Genomic DNA, 22614 nt, shown 5'->3' on the forward strand with positions numbered 1-22614 from the left:
TACTACAAAGACATTATTGTGTATTTCTACAGTTTTATAAATGGAATTTGACAGAACAATGTCACCTCAAGGTCACTGAGTCAATTGTGTGTAGCTTTCAGTCATATCACATGATCTTCAACAGCAGATGGCGTTTGCTTAGTTGTCATGGAATCATAGATTGTATAGAAGTTTTTCAGTTATGTGACTAAAAAGTTGAGTTTTTAAGTAAAAAAAAAAAATCGAATCTCAAGGTCCATCTAGTAGCCGTCCTATTTCATAATCTTCATCTGCTGCTGATGAGGATGAAGATTGCTTTTGTAACGTGGACAAGAAGTCCTCAAAGCACACAAATGGAGAAATAGAAATCTGAAGATACAAAATTCAAGCAACTCCATCTGTTTTATGTATTGTTTTGAGGGCCACTGCTGGAGGTGGGAGTGAATCAGATGCAAAACATACTGGACACCTCTGCGACCACCAGCGGTAGCTGATTCTAATTCATAGGTCCAGCTGTGCTTTTCTAGAGGTCATTTCATCATAACATCTTCCTCAGAGAATTAAATAAACGGCTGAATGTACTGAACAGTGTTACATGTGATCTCTTTACTAAACATCTAAACTAGCAGAGCAGGTCAAAGCTGAGAGGGCAGGAAAACTCAGCTGATGGAAGCAGCTTTCAACGATGGATCTGATTTGCATGTGTCCTGACTCTCCTTGTAATGTGATTTTGGTGCACGGGCAAAATTTCCAACAAGACGTTTATTCCATCCAATAAAAAATAATGTGTGAAGTTTTATTTGAAAGACAAAAAGAACAAAAGGGTCAAAAATGATGTTCATAAGAGAACAGCTGCATCCATCATCGAGGTCGTTGGTAAGCTCGAGTCATTTTAGCTGGGGGATTTAATTTTATTTCAGCCTCTACTTCCTTTTCAGCTTTTCTTAAAAAAAAACTTCTTGCATGAAACAAAAGTGATCTTTCTTTTATTATTTTCTGCCAGTTTCTTCTCCTTTTTTCCGTCTTTCTTTGTGATGTATCATGTTGAATATGTATTTTTGTTCAACGGCTTATTATCTAACTGATGCTTTTCAATACCTTTCTATTGATAATGTATAATAACACATTATAGTCTGTCAAAGTGTCAGCTCGTTCTTGTATTGAAAGGACGTCGCACTAAGTTGCTGTCTTTTATGACGCTGTGACAAGACGTCAAGGAATAAAAGCAGACTTCTGGGACTGATTAGGAAATTGACATAGCTGTCGGTTCAAATTGTTTGCTCCAGACTCAAATACAGCAGAACAACATGGACTGGTAATTTTGGTGTCAGATGTGATTGGTTCTTTTGTCAATAAGGGAGCGGTTGTGCACACTGACAAAGAGCCTGACTGACAAGTGAATGAAGAGGAGGAGGAGGAGGAGGAGGAGGAGGAGGAGGAGGAGGAGGAGGAGGAGGAGGAGGCGGCAGCAGAGGGAGGGACGGAGACAACTTGCTTAGGTGGAATGGGCGAAGAATGGGAGTTTTATTCTATTGCTGTCTCAAACAGTGACTGATGAATTATTTATTGGAGCATGAAAGTGTAAAAAATGCTCTCATTACTAGATCCTTATTCTATGATACACACCCTGCACATATACAAATATACAAATGCACACAGACTCATACACACAGAGAAGCTAAAGCCTTTAGCCGCCTTGGGAAGCCATTAAATATTGAATCAACATAGAGCTGTGGTGAGACGAGGTCAAAGAATACATATCACACACACACATACGCGTGCACACACAGAGGTTACACACCACGCAAAGCATCATTGATTTTCTGTTTAAGACCGCAAGAAACAATCAGCACACAATTTACTATTCAGCAAACACTTATTTGAGACGGCAGATAAAAACAGTTTTTCAAAGTGAGATAAAAGAATCTAAACAGACTCTTGTGACTAAATCATTCTGCGTTTACGCTTTGATTTAGTGACTAACAATTCACAATTCATGGTTTTAATTTCAGTCAAGAGGAATAAGCTAATCAGTTTTCCCTCCTGGCAGGCAAAAACACTACAGCACATAACATGCTTTGAGTGCTTGGCTTGATTTCTCTGGATGATCAATGGGGTTGTGTTAAGAAACACACATACAGGAATTCTTCAAAGACGCACTTTGTTGTGATATTCATCATGTTTATCTGACTAACCCGACTCACCTCTTTTTGTCAGACAACACACGTCTGTGCTTTGTCTGCCAGGCCAACATATTTCATAAAATGTGTCTACACACAGCAGCAGCACTGACTTGTATCTACCCTCTAGGGGTGTAAGAAAGTACTGAAGATATTGAATATCACGATATTATGTTTTGTGATACTGTCTCGATTCTCAAAAACACTATACATTTTTAATTAATAGTGTACATGCAAAGATTAATTCAGTCAATTCTTATTTAATTTGCAAAGAGATGCCCCAATCTCAGGGTATGTGCCCTCTCAAAGTAGTGCTATGATGTTGGATGTTACGGGGACGGTGATAAATGCAGATCTCAATGTTCTGATTGCATAAAAAATTAACTTTTTTACTCAGACTTTATGCATATGGTGGTGTGTTCTTTATACTATGACAGTTTCCCCAAATTTACATTTAAATCGCAATATATCGCCTTAATTACAGTATCGCGATATATCACAATATATTGAATCGTAACCCCTGTATGTATCGTATCGCCAGATTCTTGCCAATACACAACCTTACTACCCACAACCATAAGCTATGGAAACGCTAGCTAAAGTATTACTATATCTTTCCGTAAAGAAGATAAAAAAGTAGGGGAAAAAATTAAAACAACAAAATAAGCCTGGTATTAACATGCATCCTGAGTGATCGGATCACAAGTGGACAGCTTTAAATACGTCTGTTCACACCTGGCATTATAATCCATCTCCACATGCGTCTTGAGTGACCACTTGTGATCCGATCTCACTTCCCCGCTCTATATGCAAATAAACACGCAGTAAACACATGGCTACTACAGTAGACGTTGCAACGTATATCCTGCAAATTCATGAAATTTGGTAAATTTTATTAACATCAAAATATAAGGTTATTGTACCGGCTCCATGCTGCCGGCACCGCTGCCTTTGCCAGGCAAAATCGGGGTACAGAGCTTCAGAGAGCCGGGACGAGAGAAAGCGGGTGGGGGTCAGCTCCGTGCAAAAAGCACCAGAACAAAAACACCAACACATCACCGACAGTATGATAATAATGCACTTTACGTGTCTAGTCTGATAGTCAGCAGATTATGTAGCCTATTAACAAGATATATTTAAATAAAATACAGTTGTTCCAAATACAGTAGAGCACAGAGGCCGTCTCCTGCAGCGAGGCAGACAAGTGCTCGCGTCTGCCTGTCTGTTCACATGAGGAGCGCAGAGAGACCCCGTAGATCCCAGCAGAACGTCAGTTGAATAGGCGGTTCTTAATGTGGCCCAAGACACATTTGCGTACTCAATACTAAAAGAATGTGGCCATATGTGAACCAGACCACTTCTGAATGTGGTCAGAGTGATCGGATGCACACATGCATGTTCACACCTGTACTTAAAGTTGTTCACTTGTGATCCGATCACTCAGGACGCATGTTAATACCAGGTCTGAACTAAGGATGTGCATTCCAAGCAAAAATACTTTTCAATAATCACTGTGAATTAGTTGATTATTTTTCGAAAATCGCCTCATACCCCCCAACCAACCAACTGAACGTGCCACAAACGTTTTACAAGTAGTAACGCTACTACCAGCGCCTGCGACGGTTAAAACAAGGGAATATATATATATATTTGTTAAGACAGGACCATAGTCGCATAAACTAGTGCTTTATTATAATTTAATAACTATTTGAAAAATTGAAAATCATGACCCATCCCTAGTCTGAACGGGGACATAGTAAAAAAAATATTAAATAATCATAGAGATTTTTGCCGGTAGAATATATTTTCAAATGAGACCTTTTTGACATTCAGCTAAACAAAAAGACATTCAATAATGAATGCCCAGTAGGTAGTGTGAAGGTGTTAATCAATTTTCATGTCTGTGCAGAAACATGTCAATTGATCAAAGTGCATTTATGGATGTGCATGTAGATGAGCACGTGTACGTGTGTGGCGTTGCTGAGGCACCCCTGAGGCTCTTCACTGACATGTGATTAACAATGTTACTGTCTCCTCACCATGATGTTGTTGTTGATGAAGCCCTTGCGGTAGCGGGCGGGTTTGAGGTGGGGGTACTCTTCAGTGCTGGTGACCTGGATGTTCCACACGCGTCTCCAAGCCTTGTACAGCTGCAGGTGAACCGGGTAGACGCCTGAGTGGTGAGGAGCCACGGCGTAGCCCATGTCCACCGGGATGTTGTGCTCCTGGAGATGGAGAACATACACACACAGAGGCAGACACGTACAGTATGTGAGGGTTATGTACATAAACAGAAGTTATAGCACATTTACATCTGACAAAGGACATGGAGGGACATAAAGCCCAACAGCCTGACCTTGTAGAAGAAGCGCGCGGTTCGTGTTGTGTTTGTTACGACGCTGGCCTTGGGGTTGGAAATAAGTTTGTGTGAGCATGCGTATGTGTGGGAGTGTGAGGGTGGATGGTTGCTGGGCGCATCTAGCAGACTGATGGTGTTGTCCTTCGCTCTGACACACACCTACACACACTGTCAAAGCTAAGCATCAGCGGTCAGGGGATGAGGGAGTGGAGTATGTATGTGTGTGTGTACGTGTGTACAATAGAGGTGAGGGATCACACACTTTATGATCACATTCACCTTCAACAACATGAACCAGTCCCCCATTCACTGTATTGTATGCGTGACACGGCACTCCAGTAGGGTCATACAAATCATTTCAACTCACTCACACACATACTAACAGACCTTTATGGACCTCAGATTAAACAGGGCTCAGGTGTGCCCGTCAACATAAGTGCATCACTACCCAACAGGGATATTACAGTTGGTTTTGTTTAACAGTAGATAATCAGTTGTTATTGCTTATGCTGACAGAATTATGTTTCCAACCCCGCCTCTCAATATGTTCATATGCAAGTAATTTGCATTAGCAAATATGTTCTGCAGGAAGTGTAATTCTACCCTGGTTGTGTTTTTCATCAACATAACGAGGACATATTTGTACACATATGCAAAACATTCACGGTCAATATCGTTTATGTGCTTTCCCTACAGTATTGGCTTGTGGAATTTAAAATACACTTTTAAACCTAAACCTAACAACATGTAAGACACATGAAACCCAGTTTACAGCTTTTACGTCAGGGCAGACCAAAGTGGGGCCAGCGGGCCAAAGTTGGCCTGCCATTAGGTTTGATTTGGCCTGCCAGATGTTATGAAATTATTTTTTTTTAAATAAAAAGGGCCAACTTTAGTGTCTTTCGGAGGATGTAGCAGGCTCGGTTTTAGAGTTAGAGTAGAGTTATTGTATCATATGAAACTAGAAAATCAAAAGAATGTTGGCTTGTCAGGAAGGAGGCAAAATAACGCTCCAAAGTTACGCTAAATTTTGGTGAGGTAAAACTGGCATGGCCATTTTCAAAGGGTTCCCTTGACCTCTGACCTCAAGATATGTTATGAAAAATGGGTTCTCTTGGTACCCTCGAGTCTCCCCTTTCACACATGCCCACTTTATGATAATCCCATACAGTTTGGGGCAAAAACATGCAGTTTTCTGAATACAGTATAGATGTGTTATTTTCGCCTATACTTAAATGGTGGGTTTGAATATTTCTGCATACTGGAGTCCCTAAACAGTCTTGGAAATGTAGAAATTGGTTATGACTGTAAAGCTGAGACTGGAAATGAGCCCAATTGTATTCAGCAAGTGGGTTTTAAGGGATTAACTATGTAAAAGCTAAAATAATATTTGCTTAGGGGAACTTGGGATCCTAAAACCGTTTTGCATCTTTACACAATACATAGGTGTTTACTTTTGGCCCGTGGCCCAACATTGAGTTCTGGTTTTAGCCCTCCAAGGGAAAAAGATCGGGCACCCCTAGTCTACAACCTGTGGTATAAGAATGTCACACTTCCAAGGCTGGAAAAAAAAAACATTTCGAGTGAACGTCAACAAGGCAGCAGCGGTAAAACATGTAGCGTATGTAACATAAAATGTATTCTTTGCAGGTCAAAGCGTTGGAACTGTTCTAACACAAACACCCTCTCTGCAATCTGTTGTGGCAACGAAATAACAATTACTAACAGACGTCCTTGAAGAAAATGCAATCATGGGAAGCGTGCATGATTAAAAGGACACACAAGAAGAAGAATGCAACAACGAAAATAAACAGCTGCAAGAAATGTGTGTGTGTGTGTGTGTGTGTGCGCGCATCCATCTCACCAGAGCGAACTCCTTGTTGAGGACCATCTGCTCCAGCAGCGAGGACTCGTTGTGGAAGAGGTGAGGCTGCATGTGGCTCCACATGTGGGGGAACCACCAGAACTCATCCACATACTTCAACAGTATATCGTCTCCCTCGTCCTCCTCCACCGTGCCTGTACCGTACACATGCACAAGGACAAAAGGACAAGGAATAACATGTTTAAATGCACGCTTAATGCAGATTCAGAGCACATTAAAAGTTATTGCGATAAACAACTTCTCGCTGGTATAAGGTTATAGTGTCACCAAGCAACTGGGTTGTTTTAAGGTCGTGTTGCTAAATAAGGTGGCGGTCTGATACCATGGTGATAAAAAGTCGTGCCATAGCAATAATAGACGCTATGGTAACATATCCAATTATGTATCAGATTTCTTCTAATTATAATTACAGTATGTTCAGTCCCAACTCTATTTTTTTCAGTGTATCTTCCTCCTTTGTTGCTCTTGCTGCAGATTTAAACACTTTAACTAGAAAATCAATACAATCTGTCCTTGGATCCACAACAGAGCTTAGAATGCACACCAGTATGTCACCATATGATTTGCCTGTATAAATATTACTCCATAACTCAAAATCTAGAGATAGTATGAGATAAAAAAGATGTTTTTCAATGACGAATAGGATAACTGGAGCACTTATTGTATACGCACTACAAGCAACAGCAACCGCATGGGATTGATTACTCCATCTGACCAAGTTCATCGTTTATTTAGCACATTTTATTTCCTAGTTTATTTAGTGCTGACTTTAAGGGCATTTTCACAAGCCAACATTTAGTCTGTTTTAATCGAACTCTGGTGCAAAAGGCTATTGTTTGCTTGACATCTGGGCCGAAGAGAACACACAGAATATGCTAAATAAAGTTCACAAAAATAGTGACGTTTATAAAGCCATTCGAGGTAAACTGGAGGAGAAGGGATTCGTGCGCACAGGTCATCAGTGCCAACTCAAAGTGAAAAAACTTCAACAGCAATATTTCAAAGTCCGTAATTCCCTGCATAGAAGTGACAGCTCTCGAGACGGAAAAGATAAATTCGCTCCTTCGTACACGCCCCTCAGCAAATTATCATTATTTTTTCATTTGGACTGCTTTAATTTGTGCACTGTGAAACTGAACCTGATTAAATAGAAAACAAACCAATAGTATCAATTTCACTCTGATTCGGACTCGCCAAACGGACTATGGCTTGTGAAAGCGTCAAGTGTAATAGTGTTTATGTCCTTTATTCAAATATATATTTTATTATTGTTAATAAAAACATTAGATTTACTGCAAAGCATGTATCTAAGTTAAATAATTTCTGCCTTTGCCTTCATCTTAACAGAATATTTATTTTAACTTGACCTCACTAACGAAGTCATTGTTATTTATCTAATATCAAGGTGTAAAGAGTTAGCTGACAGATGCATAATTACTATAGTGTAGTGGCCCACGGGTTGGTTTGTGTTGCTGTTTTTGGGTCACGTTTTTGGTTCAGTTTGTTTTGAACATAAGGCAGAAAAAAAACATATACTCCAAAATATAGAAATAGATTGACTGATAGTAATGAATCATATTTCTATATCATATGAAGCCCTAACACTGATTTTATTCATGAAATAAGGCAGGCTACTTAATGGTCAAGTAGGTCTTCTATATCTCTGGCACCTCATCAAATAATTAGCAGGCCTGTATTTAATAGTGGTGCAACGGTTCAACGAGCCCACGGTTCAGTGAGTACGTCATTGAACAGGTTTTTTTTTTACGGTTCAGTTTGGCATCCCTGCAATAGTGTGAGCTTAGATATAAAACAGAAATCTACATTAAAAAAACAGTAGGTTTTGTCCACATTTTGTACAGTATAGTATAACCTGTCATGTTTCAAATAAATGAGGCACAGATTTTCCATCACAACCACTTACTGTAAGAACAAATGTGCTATTTAGACACAAAAATAAGCTGCTCAGACCAACACTGAGTAGCATCTAAATATAAATTATAAAGATCATGTTATATCATGTTTATTGATTGGTATGACCATTGTTTTTTCAGCTGTTGGATTGTGCTGGGTGCCAACAAATTTCAATGCGAAAAAAAAAAAAAATTGTTTCATACTTACAAAGGCTGTCAAAGTTAATGAGATAATAATGCGTTAACGCAAATTTGTTTTAACAGCCAATTTGAGCAAATTTTTGTTATGCTAAATGCAGTACCTGTGAGGGTTTCTGGACAATATTTGTCATTGTTTTGTGTTGTTAATTGATTTCCAATAATAAATATATACATAAATGTACATAAAGCAAGCATATTTGCCCACACCCATGTTTATAAGAGCATTAAATACTCCCTTTAAGGTACATTTTGAACCCACAAAAAAATGTGCGGTAATTTGCGATTAATCACGATTAACTATGGACAATCATGCAATTAATCGTGATTAAATATTATCGATTGACAGCCCAAATCCTTGTATCATATAACAGTTAAGAATGTTTAACCCCACAAGATCTGTGCATGACCTTTGAAAAAAATTGAGCATCTATGTAAAAACCCACTCAAATGAATGAAGTAATGTATGAATCATTCATTTATTTAATAATTATATGCTAAAATAGCATATAATGGTTAAAATAGGGCCCTTAGGCTTGAGAAGCGGCTGTGTGCTGCTCTTCATCGGAGGTGGAAAACCAAAACTAATAGAAGACACTTCTGATCAGGCACAAATCTCACCATTGTGTGACTTATTGTCTACACAAATGTAACCTGGTAGCTAATGTCACGATTCAGGGAGTTTTTAAAGAAATTTCAAATAAGTTATTTGCTAATTATTATTATCTATTTATCAGCAGACATGGAAATAAAGCACATCAATTAACTTTGTATTCTTTTCCTGGAAATGTATTAAATATATTACTAGCTATTGGGAAATAGCGGAATATAATTATTAAATAATGTTTACAATAAAGTGATTTTCGATAAATTTTGAGGTTAATATTGAGGTTATCTGGCAGTAATTCCAAAGAAATTTTAAATAGGTTACTTGCTAATTATCACCTAATTACCATGACATTTGCGGACCTGCAAAATGAAGTGTTACTAATCATTCAGACAAAACATCAGCTTAAATTATAAAAAAAAATGGACATTTTATAGTCTGTTATAGTGACTGTGTACGTCTGCTACTGGTGCATACGTTTGGATGGAAAGCATATAAACAGAACACACCTGTGTGGTAGAACTTCCCAGAGAAACCCAGGTTGAAGGTAAAGTTGGAGATCTGAGAACGCAGCTGTTTCTGTGTTTCGAGGAGAGCCTGCAGACAGACAGACGGACAAAACGTATACATTAGTGACAGAATCCCATTCCCCACAGAGCACAGTATATCAGGTTCATCTATCCCCAGCCTGCACTTGCACACAGATAAACATCTGATCTGTCTGATCCAGGTCTTACGTCTCTCTGCTGTATATTATTAAGTGAACTCTGGCTCCTCGGAGAACTATCACTGTGGCTGCGTGTACTCATTAGAGCGTATCCTATGGCAGTCGCCAACATGCCGTTACCGTTTTCTACGTGTACTTAGTGTTCCACACAGTAGCCTGTCCTTAAAGTTACCTCCGTCTCCGGGTTTCAATACTTGAATCAGTTATTTTCTCCACTTATTTAATGACTTCATTAGTTTACTGGCCTTTAAACAAAGACTCTGTAATGAGTGTTAACTAAAGAGAGTTGCACATTCGCACACACAGTCACACACACCGACGGTAATGCGAGTTAATGAAGGTCAGTGCATTAGTAGCCTCTGGAGGGTGGACTAATAACCCCCGCACACACTCCTCCCTCCTCATCATTCTCTCCATCCATCCCTAACACTACCAAGTGAAACCCTGCGTCGTCGTCCCCCTCTCTCTCTCTCTCTCTCCTCTGCTGCTGCCTGCTTTCTTTCTTTCCATCTCTCCGCTTCTGAGAACCTGCAGTCGCCTCTCTGCCCCCCTTCCCCATTTGTCTCCCCCGCCACCCACCTCCCTCACTTCTCTGAACCTCCATCTCTCCCTCGCTTGCTCCGTGAAAATGTCACATTCTCAGGAGACGGGGCTGTTCTAATTTGAAAGGAAGGCTGAAGCAGCATGGAGGGAAAGATCGCTCTCTCTCTCTCTCTCTCCTCGCTCTTTCTCTCGCACTCGCCCACCCCGTCTTCTTGCCACCGTTGCACTTCTCGCCCGCTCGCACAAAATATTTTTGTTTATTTATGAAACTCTTATAATTCCCTGCATATTTCAGTCTGCTGGGTCCTTTCTGTTGGGCCGCGCGCCACGTCTCTATTACCAATCTTTGTCACGCTGCTTTTAATCGATCCCCAGGAACCCTGGCTGATTTACGAGACCTGAGCAGCTGATGTCAGAGTGAAGGGAATCGGTTCCAGGCTGCCTCTCTCTGTGTCTCTTTTCACCCTCTCTCCTCCCTATGTGTGTTTGTGTATATGTCCCAAACTAACAAATACACAGACACATGCACACAGTGTCTTCATTAGCTCTAATCTAATGGTGTTGAAGATGGCTGCATGCTGACAGATGTGCACAGCTCCCTAATCTGATCCCCTGTCTCCTCTGTTATGACATCCTCTACATCTTACACACACACACACACACACACACACACACACAAAAAGAGGCAAACGTGTGGATACAAAGACATTGGAATTAAATTAAGTTTGTAGCTGAGTGCTTTGCATTCTAACTCAATATACACTCCCCGATGCACTTGGTCGAAATGCATTATTAACGTGCGTCGGTATCTGTGAGAGTCGGCGTAGGTGTGTGTCCAAGTGTGCAGTATATTAGTTTAAACACCTCATTTGTATTCTGCTACCCAACATGAGCAGAAAAACAGAAGAGCAGCTCAAATGACCGATTTTTTGTGATGCGTCAGTGAGACTCCGAGCCACATTTGACCCTACAGGTGCTTCTGCATGTATTTCAGCCCTTTTACTATCACAGAGAACAATTTGTCTCCTTTATTTCTTTCTCTGGAAAGTTATGTTTTCATTGTGCAGCGATGCCATTATGAGCGGAGAACCGTGTTTAAAGCTCTTCTTTCTGACATACTTTTAAAAAGGCGGTAATGTGAACTTGGCCAGTTCTCGCATTAAAAAGAAGTTGTTGTTCAGCTGCAGCCAACTCTCGAATCTAACAGAGAGCACACAAACAAGGAGAGTTTTCAAAACACTCTCTGTTCGCAGCCGCAACACTGATTATGAAACTTTCACAGGCGACAAATTACTCACGGTGGTGGATCAGGTTTCAAGTCTCAGCACAGTGGTTTTCAAACCATCCCAAAGATGTGTTCCTTACAATTCACTGGTTCCATTTCAGTTTGACTAACAAGTATAATGCTGGGGGAGACAATTAAGCAGCACATTCTCCTACAACGGTTTGTATGATATCTTACAAAAAGTGATTGCTCCTTTTTCGTGCGTTTTCCTACGAATGTCCATCAACATGTGACCCATGTGTCAATTTACACTCATGCAGACAGCCTTTTCAAAAATAAACTTATGTCTTCACAGGAAACAACTTGGTTAGGATCAGGCCAACAAAACTAGTTAGGTTTATGAATAGGAGCGACTTGGTTAGGTTCAGGCAACTAAACTACTTAGTTAGGTTTAGGAAAAGATCGTGGTGTGGGTTAAAATAACTTCGGAAGTGGCATAACTTAAGTACGGAAGTTACGTTAACAAATGAATCAACATTGACCTCTGGTTTTACACGGAACATAAACACCAGCCTCCTGGGTGAAAGTCCGGTGTTTTTGGATTACATACAAATTGATTTTATGGGATGTATACAAATTATTTATAGTGCATTACTTTTCGTAGGTATAGCTACGAACGGTGTATGAGAACAACTATAATTAGGAGGACACTACTGGCAAGTAACCTATTGAAAGTTTTCCAAATAATGTTTTTATTTCTCAACACTGTCATTAATTCTACCTTTTCAAACCATGTTTGATATTTGTATAATGTTCCTCAAGTATAAAGGGATTTGGTGGTGAATAGTGACTTTATTTAAATACATTTAAATTCTAATTATTAAGATTCTAAATATTCTAAACTTAGCTGCTTATCAAACTTTATCCACGGTTTCTTTATCATACTATAGTTTTTCATGCTCTTGTTCATTTTGAGATTTTGGGCTATTTTGGTTTCATAACATGTCTTCTTTCAGACTAGTTGAAAAAAATATCCATAATAGACAATTATGTGTTTATTTTGCAACACTTTGTCTATTTGGATTTGTAGAGTTCTCCTATATTCAGCAAAAGTTAGCATTAGATAATGCCTCACTTGCATATTTAAAAATAAAATTTCAGAACAAAAAATAATTGTCTTAATGTAAGTTTCATGGTGATATCTATCAGTTACATTTTTTACCCTATTCACCTGGGTTGTCTCCCCTTAACATCCACAGGCCGTAGTAATAGGCTTTCTGCATTACTCACAACAGTGAGTTTATGAGTACATATTTCTTTTGTAATCAATAAATACAATAAGGGTCGAACAGAACTAGTTTGTATGATGTGTTGTAAATAAAAAGGGTTTATACCTGATCAGAACAGCCATACGGAGTGGTGGAGTGACAAGCTGCCTGTCATAGAGAGGTGGGATACGGGATATTGTTCAAATATGGGCATAATGGCACACATCATTCTTGGAACAGTGTTGCACTCAGGTGTTCGCGTGAAAAGCGACAGAAATAGTTCTGTAAAGAATGAAAAAAAAAGAGAGCTAGAGAGAGATTTTCACCTCCACACAGCTGGCCAATCGCTGCATGAAGTGGGTGTGAGTGTCGGATTGTCGGAAAGGTGTCGGAGGAGAGCTTCTGAAGCTTTTCAACCATCTCACAAGCACCTTTGTGGAAGTAGCTTAAGGGCCCTTGTGATTTGCATAGCAGCCTAACCTCCCTGCTTTTGCAACATTTTATTTTGGCGTCTCAGTGTGTGTGTGTGTGTGTCCTATCCAGAGGTTCGAAAGGTGCGAAATGTCAGCAAAATAGTCATAACACAACCACATCTGGATAGCACAGCAATGGTAATGCAGAGATTTGTTAACACCTGAAACTATGTGTTGTTCTCAGAAACCTTACTTTTAAGAACAGAGAGCGATGGGAGGACTACTGTTGATCATCATGAGGAGGTGAGGCAGAACTGTGGGTACAAACTATAGGCCCAGCAATAAAAAGAAGTGCACTTCTTGGATGGAAACACTGAGCATCTGACAAACCCCTACCTCTGGCTCTGAGGGACAATGAAGTCCACTCCTGCTGTTTTTCTGAGGGTAACGGCAGCAGATCCAGGAGAATGGAAGGATTTGAGCAATATGGAGCCAATCTGTCCACTGTGGATACTGAGCTCAAAGCTGGAGATGGTTTTAAAATGGGCCATAAGAGATACTTTATAAGAAAGAAGGGGGGGATTTGGATCAGCGGGAGGTGGGACTATGTACCATTTCAGAGATCTTGACAATCCTAGTGATGAAGGTAAACACACAAATGGATTAGCAGTTAGTGATAGCCCTCATTTCTGTGCCCAATCCCACAGCTGCCTAACTCTGCTAGTGTCAGAAGCAATGCCAGTTTGTTTTCTGTGCACGCGAGAGCAACAGTGGGTGTGTGTGTGTGAGCACTAGAAGAGGTGCCAGCTAGATGTTGGGGTTCAAACAGATGGGAGACAGGCATCTGGACAGCTGGCATTCACTGCCTTTCACAAACCCTTTACACCAACCACCTCCCCACCATATCCCCATTCTGTCATTCTCGCCTTTGCACCGCGTCTCCTCTTTTCTTTTCACAGCCTTAAGCTTGGCTGGGAGATCTAAAATAACAAAAAAAAGTAATTATAAAAGAACTTATTTGCGAGTGGGATTTTAAGCGCAAACAGATTTGAAGGCGTGTTGAGAGGAACAAGACAATTAAGACATTTACGGGGTTTAGTTTTTGCGCGAAAGCAGGTCAAAGTTCTCGATGCATCTACAGTACATGAGTGCATGTGTTTGTGTCGAGGTGTGTGTATCTGCGCATGTAATGTGAACACTAGACCAGCAAATTTAACTGGGTCAGGCATCTCTATTTGATGAGCAGGAAGAACACTTTACCAGTTAATGCCAGTCTTCCTTTTGCTTACTCTTCCCCCTCCTCTGTCTCACTTCCAGCTTCGCTTGTCAGATTCAAGTCAGCGGAGCTTATTTATATTTGAGCATTTTACAAAATCATCTACTCGCTTGCATTTACGGAACCAAGGTACTTGTGATTGCTTTGGCATCGCTATACTTACACTAAATTCTGCTTGGCAGCCCCTCAAAGATTTTTGAGTTTTCAGTGATTGCTGTGACCGCAAAACCTGCCTCATTGTGTGGGAGAAAATGCATGGCGCACTGCCACGTTCTCGGAGTTAATTTGGAGTAAAAACAAGAGCACTGACAAAAAAACATTGAATTAAACAAAAAAATTAAAAATTAAGACAACTCTCTTGTTGAAAGATGCTTTCTTTAGAGTATTCATTACGAAGACACTTTGTGCTGTATGTTAAAAATGATAAGTAACAGCCTCTTTTCTTTCTAGTAGCGTAGCTGTAAAACTTCTCCTTCCCTGCAGGGCTGACTGTGATCAGATTCATTTCACTTGTCCAGATCAGGGGGGCGAATGAGAGCAGATGTCAGGACGCATCATGCTAGAAGCAATATCCTGTTCCTTTCTGCCGCTTTATATGTCATCTCCTTTCCTCCCTTTCCCACCTGCAACTTTGTCACTTTAAAAGCCATTAAGATCTAAGATTCCTTAGCGAGGGTTCCACGTATTAAACGAATGATGTCGCCTGACAAGAAAACTAAAATGCGTGTGCCTCGTGTAACAAAAGACCAAAAGCAGTCTCCCTTTCTCCCATTTCTTCACTTGTCTGCCTCCAGTAGTTTTCAAATCTTTTCTCCACTGTTTGTCTTTTATTCATTACTTATGTAATAGCATTTGGCAAAGTAATAAACGGATATGGAATGAGCTCAGTTCCATTGACTTAAGTGGCATTATATGCACCATACTTAATTAGTCTAAAGATTAACTCTAAGTAGGACTGCACAGTAAATCACAGACAGCTACGCCAAAAACCTTCACTGAAGTCTGAATATTGTGAAATCCCTTTTTTTGTTTTGTTCTCAAAGTTATGCCAGATTTTATAGTTGGACCAAAGCGATCATGAAGACATGAAAAAACACTTTAGCCTGGACATGTGTGCTCTTCATTTCAAAAGTCCCAACTACTCCATTGCCTGCTCTCCTGAGTCACACATTCCTCAGTGCAATGCAGTAGAATAACATCTGTCTGGCTGGATGAGATGTTAAAATAGGTTTCTAGCTCAGTCTTAAAGGCAAAATAGCACTTTATGACTTATTAGGCCAAATGAAAATAGTAATTATTTGCCAAATTAAACAAAGTAATGAGAGTGCAAAAGACGCCCCACTGTGTCTTTGGAAACGCATGTTTTGATCTTATTTAGCCAATTATTCCTTGCAACAAAATAAAATATGCAAAATGCAGGGGATGTCCTCTGACAGGATGATGGACAATCTAACATGCACCCACACAAACATGAGGAGAATCTGCATACAGCAAAGCTACACAGAGTATGAGGTATGAGCCACTACCTTCCTTTACATAAAATGTTAAATATAGTCCACACACCCTTATGAAGACTTATTGAGTCGAAACGCGTTGGTGGGTGTTATCCATGCCTGAATAAAGGATTTTTAATTCACAATCAGCCTCGGATATGTTCCAATCTGCCATCTTATACCGAAGACTTCCTTTCAAAGTAAGCTGGACAGCTGTTCTTTATTTTTATTTGTCTCTGTTTGAGTAAAAGCAGCCACAACAGCGCGCTTGTATCTTCTGAGTTCATATACAGTACGTGTGTGTTCACATGTGTGTGTCCTCAACTTAGATGACACCGCTTCAGAAAGCACCTTGTGGAGGCAAAGAGTGGGATCGAGTTGAGAGAGAGGTTTAGGGAGGAATACAAATAGGCCGGAGATACTGATCAATGGCTCGGGCGAGGAAGGTGAGTGGAGGAGGAGGAAAGGAAGAGGTGATAAAGAGGGATCTGAAGACTAGAATGGGACACCTCCCTAACGACCACTCCGAGGCAGAGGAGTGGAGAAGAACGAATTAAAAAACACAAGCACCGGCACGCGCGGATCATTGATGGGAGTTTTTGACTGGCGTCATCCCTCATTTTGAGAAATGTCATCGGCGGGGTGCCTCCCTGTGAATCATTTTAATAGAGGGAATACAGCTGTGTGTGTGTGAGTGTGTGTGTGTGCAGACGGGAGGGGGTGTAGGTATTGTTTGTCACCAGATGAACTCGTGGGGTGAGACTAATGAAGAGTGCAGAGAGAAGGAGGGAGGCATTTTAATTGGCCTCTCTCTCTCTCTTTCTCTGTCTCACTCCTCTCTCTACTTCTGGAGGGGAGAACAGGAGATTGAATGTTGGCTTTGCAGAGGTAGGAGGGGATTTCTAACATTGGCACCGCAAATGCCTTGTCCTACTAATTGGTCAATAACACATCCTGTTGCATACTTTGATGCAGTGCTAGACATAAGCTGTTTTTTGCAGCAGGGATGGGAGAGGATTTACATTTTCACATCATTTGTGTGTCATTCGGGATGATTCACCGCGATATGTTTGCGCCGTGGCGTCTTGTTACTGATATTTGCTTTTTGCAGAATATTTAGAATGAAATATTATTAGATGTCTTGATAAAGTCAGGATGAAATCACCGAAGAATGCAGATTTTTTTTTGCTAAGATTTCACACAACCTCGACTTGACTTTGTGCATCTTGCTTTCACGTTTAAATAATTCCCTGGATTTCTACATGCATCAATCATTCTTAATAAAAATGAAGGGGCATCTTTTCAAGCTGTCACCTTCACCCAAAGCTAGATGTACATTTGACACCTAGTCATCCCACATGAGTCATCCGTGAAAGACTTCCATTTAAGAGCCCCATCTGAAAACTAACCAACAGGATTTACTAATCATGCAATCCCTGCATCGTGACGGCGATGTAAGACTTTTGGACTAAATGATAGTGAAATAAAATTCATTGATGCACGTGATTATGAGCATACATGATTTACACAGTTGTCACTTAAAATGCGCCTTGTTCAAACTGTAATCTGACAACTCTACCTGGAGGCTCTGCATCTCTGAGGGGAGGGTTTGCTACAAATCACCATATTCCTGCTCCCCTCCTCTGCTTCCCTATTTCCCTTCAGCATTTTGTTTCTCTGAAATCGCAAAGTTAGCTGCTAGCTCTTCCCCTAGGCGCCATACTTCACCTTCCCTTCCCTCCCTCCCTCCCTCCAACTCTTTTCCCTCTAGTTCTTCTCTGCGATTGCCAAGAGAGGAGAAAGAAGAAATGTGGGAAGGAGTGTTTCAAATGACATCACTCTCTCTTTTTCTCTCTCTATCTCTCCACCTCTTCCTCCATCCCCATCTCCCTGTCCTTCTGTTATGGCACTGGTTCATCCTCATGTATATTTATGCTACAAAGCTGAAGAGTCAGGCGGACTTAAAATGAAAACTCCAACTAGAGAGCGCTTGTGTGCTCATTTTGTCAATGTGTATGTGCAGGGGGGTATGTGTGCACTCTGTGTGTGTGTGTGTGTGTGTGTGTCTCTTTTATCCTCTTTGGATTCAAGCATCTTTTTTATATTCACAGGTGGAATTCCTCTCCACTTCACCACCCACTGCCCTCCTGTTTTCTCAGCCTCCCCCATTCCTCTCATCTCCTCCCCAGGTTTCAGCCACGGACAGGTGGCTCTGGGTTTTTGTTTTTTTTCAGCGCTTGACGGGACAGGTGTCAACCATTGACGGGATGTGACATTCTAATCTAAAGTAGTGATTCAGAAAACACCCTCCCACAAAACACACGCACACACATACACTTCCCCATCATGTATATTCTGTGGCTGCAGTGAGACGGGCAGACGGGGATTAGCTCATGCACATCAGCTCAGAGCGGCATAAATCTCACCTGTTTTAAAGTCCCAAACACACACACACACACACACACACACACACACACACTCCCACACATGAAAATCCACCACACACAATTTGTTTCTCTTGAACAGCCCCGAGTGAGGACGCAGAGGGAGAATGTGACCACCGATTTCAAACAAAATTCCTCTTGCAGAAGCGTTTTATCCACACTCCAGCAAACCCGAGAAGCTCTTTTTCCTCCCCTCTTTTTACAAACAATATTAAATTCCTACAGAAATCAGGGTTTAAATGCATGTGAGTGTGTTCAAATGCTTTATCTACGGAGGTGCATGTCTAAGTGTGTATGTATGTGTGTGTGTGTGTGTGTGTGTGTGTGTGTGTGTGTGTGTGTGTGTTTGCTCATGCAAGCGTGTGTGTTGAAACAATAGCTGTCTTGAGAGGCGGGCTGCATGGCTGACTCTCCTTTAGTTTCCCTAAGAGGAGGAACGTGGGAAAAGAGGAATAAGTGCCATTCATCTTTTCACTGGCTCATTCACTGCCTCGCTTTCTCTCTTTCACTCCACCTCTTTGTTCCCTTAAATGGCCTCTTTACTTCTGGCTAAACCTCCATTTGAGATAAATACCCTCTCCCTGTACCCCAACACATATGCACTCGGTACACAACACGCACACACGGACACAACACGCACAAGCTTTTCCCAAACACCACACTCTCGGTGCACCCATGCCCGTGCTAAAATCCTCGGAAATACAGTCCAGGTAAAAAATCTTTTGCCAAGGTGTCTGCAAACTTACACAGCAATAAGTAAACAATTTTCAAAACTGCACTGCCATCAATTAATGTTTTAGAGGTTGATAGCAGAATGAAAAATCTAATCCAACATCACTGACCCCACATGAATTCATCCTCTCTATTCCACTCTCTCACATGATCACACCCTCATCATCCTCAGTACCTTCACATCCTTGGCGTTCATGCGTGTCCCTTCCTTCCCCACGAAAATGTCGTCTATATCCACCAGTATGTGCCGGTCCAGACCCAGAGTAAGCTTCCTGTCTGTGAGGTAGGAGATGGCGTCCACCAGGATGAGTCTGTGGAGCCAGTAGCCCAGTCCCTGGCCAAATAGCACCCTCCTCACCCCGTCGTAGAGTCCCATGTCCTGCACCACGGTGGCATGGAGGCCTGAACCAAAGCCAGGCCCTGGATTATCGCCACTCCCTGCTCCTGCTCCCTCCTTGGACCGTGCATGCAGCACGGCCTGGTAGGTGGAGTGATTGGAAGAGAAGGAAGTCCAGTCCTCCCCAGGTAAAGCCCCTCGATCAGTGCCGGGCTTGGTTATGTGGAGGAGAGGTGAGCTGGACACCACACAGCAGTCCCAAAGCGCCTGGTTGGTCCTGAGCACCACAGGGAGGCCTCGCAGTTTGAGGAGAGGTGGCGAGTTCTCTGTCGAGCGGTAGAAGCCTATGATGCCCACTCTGTACTCAGTGCAGTATTGATGCAACAGCTGTCTGTTCCATGTGTCCGCATGTGCATACTTTAATAGGTTTTCATAAATGATGAGTGAATATCGTCCGCGGCCTTTCTCTGTCAGCGGCGGGAGATCGCCCTTCCCCGAGGCAATCTCCATGCGAAACTGGAAGTGTGCTGACTCCAATATAGCCACAATGTCCTGACCTAGCTGTGAATACTGGGACTCCACAAGCACCAGCACCACGGGGTCGGTGTGGACGTGTGTGTGAGGAGGGTTAGGGGGGTACGGGTACGGGAGCTGATGGTACGGGGAGAGCGGCTGGGAGCAGGCGGGTTCGGGGGATTGTCCGAGCTGCATGGAAGGGGAGGAGTTCGTAAACAGGAAGTAAGCAGAGAGGAGGAGGGAGAGGATACAGCAGGAGGCCAGCAGGAGCAGGAGCCGACGTAAGTGGCGGCGGAATCGCACGGCCACCGTCATCGCGAAGTGAGGAGGAGGAGGAGGAGATGCCCTTTTTTTTAGTTTGCTGGAGCCTACAGAGTGTGTAGCATGAGTTTGGGGGGTTTGAAAGGCCCAAGAGATTGTCTCTGAGAAAGGAGCAAAAGCCACTCAGGGGTGTGTCATGTCACCATGGCAGGTGGAGAAGGGAGCTGCGCCGGACGTTGGGGAACAAAGGTCTTCATTGAGGGAAATGCAGTCGAGGTACTCTCCTTCTAATCCTCGCGGAGGAATCACATGCAGAGACGGAGGGAGTGATGATTAATGCCTGCAGAGAAAAGGGGGACAAGGAGAAAAGAAGAAAGAGTGAATTTGTCGGGCAAGGTTGAACAGTATGCATCGGTTCTCTGTGAACGTGCTCGCGGGTGTGTGCGTGTGCCTAGGTTGTGCCACTCTGGGGAGTGTGAGGGCACAGCTGGTAACTACAGAGCTGATTGAAAACAACTCGCATCCTTAGGGCTTATCCAACCTCTGCCACACACACACACACACACACACACACAAAGTGACATCCCAGTTAAAAGCATAAACACAACACAATCCTCACAAATAACCAACAGCTGGTTGTGTGTTCATGTGGCAGTGTGGGGAGGTGGATGGGAGCTCAACTAATCAGTCCCCATAAAGCTCTACAGAGAATTCCTCTAATTGCGCGAAACTCTGTGCACTTCTGTCCTATTTCTGAACCTAATCATCTGAAATACCACAAAATTAGAGTTGGAATCCTTTCGCCAGGAGCGCTAATCTGGGGGGAGCCCATGACAGCACAGAGGAAATGGAGAGCAAGAGAAGAGTGCGAGAATAAGAGAGACAGAGCAGAGAGGAACAAAATGCAATGAATTATAGAAAGAGACAAAAAAGACCAGGATTAGCATCTTAATGTATGTGCCGGGAGCCAGGGAGAAGAAAAGATCCCACAGCATCTCTTTCTCTCTCTTTTCTCTCTCTACGCCTCACTCTCTCCCCCTCTCTCTGTCTTTCTACACCCCCTCTTTCTCTCCTTCTGTCTGTTTGAATATCAATAGTCTTCCCTCACGTTCCCCATCCTTCTCTCCTTGTTCCTCGCCTTCAGAGAACACACGCAAAGAGAAGGTCATGGAGGAGAGGACAGTCATGTTCCTTAGATATGATACCAAAAGAAGGAGAAGAACATTTTTTTCTTTATAGCCAACACAAGAGGAGAAAGTAGTCTTTTTTTTGTTAAATAAAATGTGTCATCTTAATTGTACACTAATTCTGTTAAATAGCTTCTGTGGTGTTGAGAGTTTTATTAGCCTATACTCTACTAAGAAAAGGTAGCGTGCATGAGGTTAATTCAAACTGATGATTTGAGATTTAAAATGAGGAAAACAAACGTGACACACAGCTGAGTGTCTCAACTCTACTGGAGGTGAGTTTAACCTGTTACTGGAGGTTTTGCATGCATGTGTGTCACTATTAGGAGCCACAGGAGGGCGCTGGAAGTGGATTAACACAAGAGACTTCACATGGAAGTTTTCCTCTTGTCATTTTAATAACTATTGTAAATAAAGCAATATGAAAAAAGCTAAATATAAGCCTTCTTAAAGTTGTTTTTGATGCATTTCGTGCAATGGAAAAAAATTAAAAAATTAAAAAATTTAAATTGTAAACCAAATGTGCTCAACTTCAAAATCAATTGTGTGCCATTTTTTTTGTATTTAAGTGAGTGATCAGGTCATAATAATGATAATAATTGTTATTTATAGCTGCAATCATTTTTGAAAAGCCACGAGAAAAAACATAAATGTTAAAAAAAAATTAGATTTACTGTGAATTGAGGTGTAAAGTATATCATAAACACAACAAAACTGGAGGAAAAAAGGAAAAAATAAATAACAAATCTACTATTGTGTCTGTGCAGTTAAATCTCTAATGGAAAAGAAAAGCAACCTGCAGCATAAAACATAACAAGCTGAAAAATGAAAAACTCAAACTAACATCAGATTAATCCCACAGACTTTTTTTTCATCCCGTTTCCTGCAGCTGAAGTTTCTGCTAAAGAAAGAACCGAGCACCGACTCGCCCACTTACCTCTATCCGAGGCTGAGGCGCTGCCGTGCGGCGGAGCGGCGTGACGGCAAAGCGGTGATGCTGCTTCGGGTTCGGGTTCGGGTGGGTCCGAAGCTCCGGTCGTCTCGGTGGCGCACCACTCCCGTGTGTTTAGG

At 41.7% G+C, this 22614-nt stretch overlaps 1 protein-coding gene across 3 annotated transcripts in view; it reads right to left on the reverse strand.

Moving 5' to 3' along the window:
- The window catches only part of ndst3 (N-deacetylase/N-sulfotransferase (heparan glucosaminyl) 3), a 124484-nt gene that overhangs the window by 27528 nt on the left and 74342 nt on the right, over window positions 1-22614 (reverse strand). For 2 of the 3 annotated variants that reach the window (XM_074630026.1, XM_074630028.1), the window contains exons 1-5: window positions 22481-22614; window positions 19418-20696; window positions 9631-9718; window positions 6383-6537; window positions 4199-4384 (exon numbers count right to left, since the gene is read on the reverse strand). The exon at window positions 22481-22614 is cut by the window's right edge and continues 237 nt beyond it. In XM_074630026.1, the coding sequence (XP_074486127.1) occupies window positions 4199-4384; window positions 6383-6537; window positions 9631-9718; window positions 19418-20410 (1422 nt within the window). In that variant the 5' untranslated portion in view covers window positions 20411-20696; window positions 22481-22614. The remainder of the gene's footprint in view (window positions 1-4198; window positions 4385-6382; window positions 6538-9630; window positions 9719-19417; window positions 20697-22480) is intronic. The other variant, XM_074630027.1, reaches the window with a different exon arrangement.

Source organism: Sebastes fasciatus, chromosome 3 (assembly GCF_043250625.1).
Source record: "Sebastes fasciatus isolate fSebFas1 chromosome 3, fSebFas1.pri, whole genome shotgun sequence".
Taxonomy (NCBI): Eukaryota; Metazoa; Chordata; class Actinopteri; order Perciformes; family Sebastidae; genus Sebastes; species Sebastes fasciatus.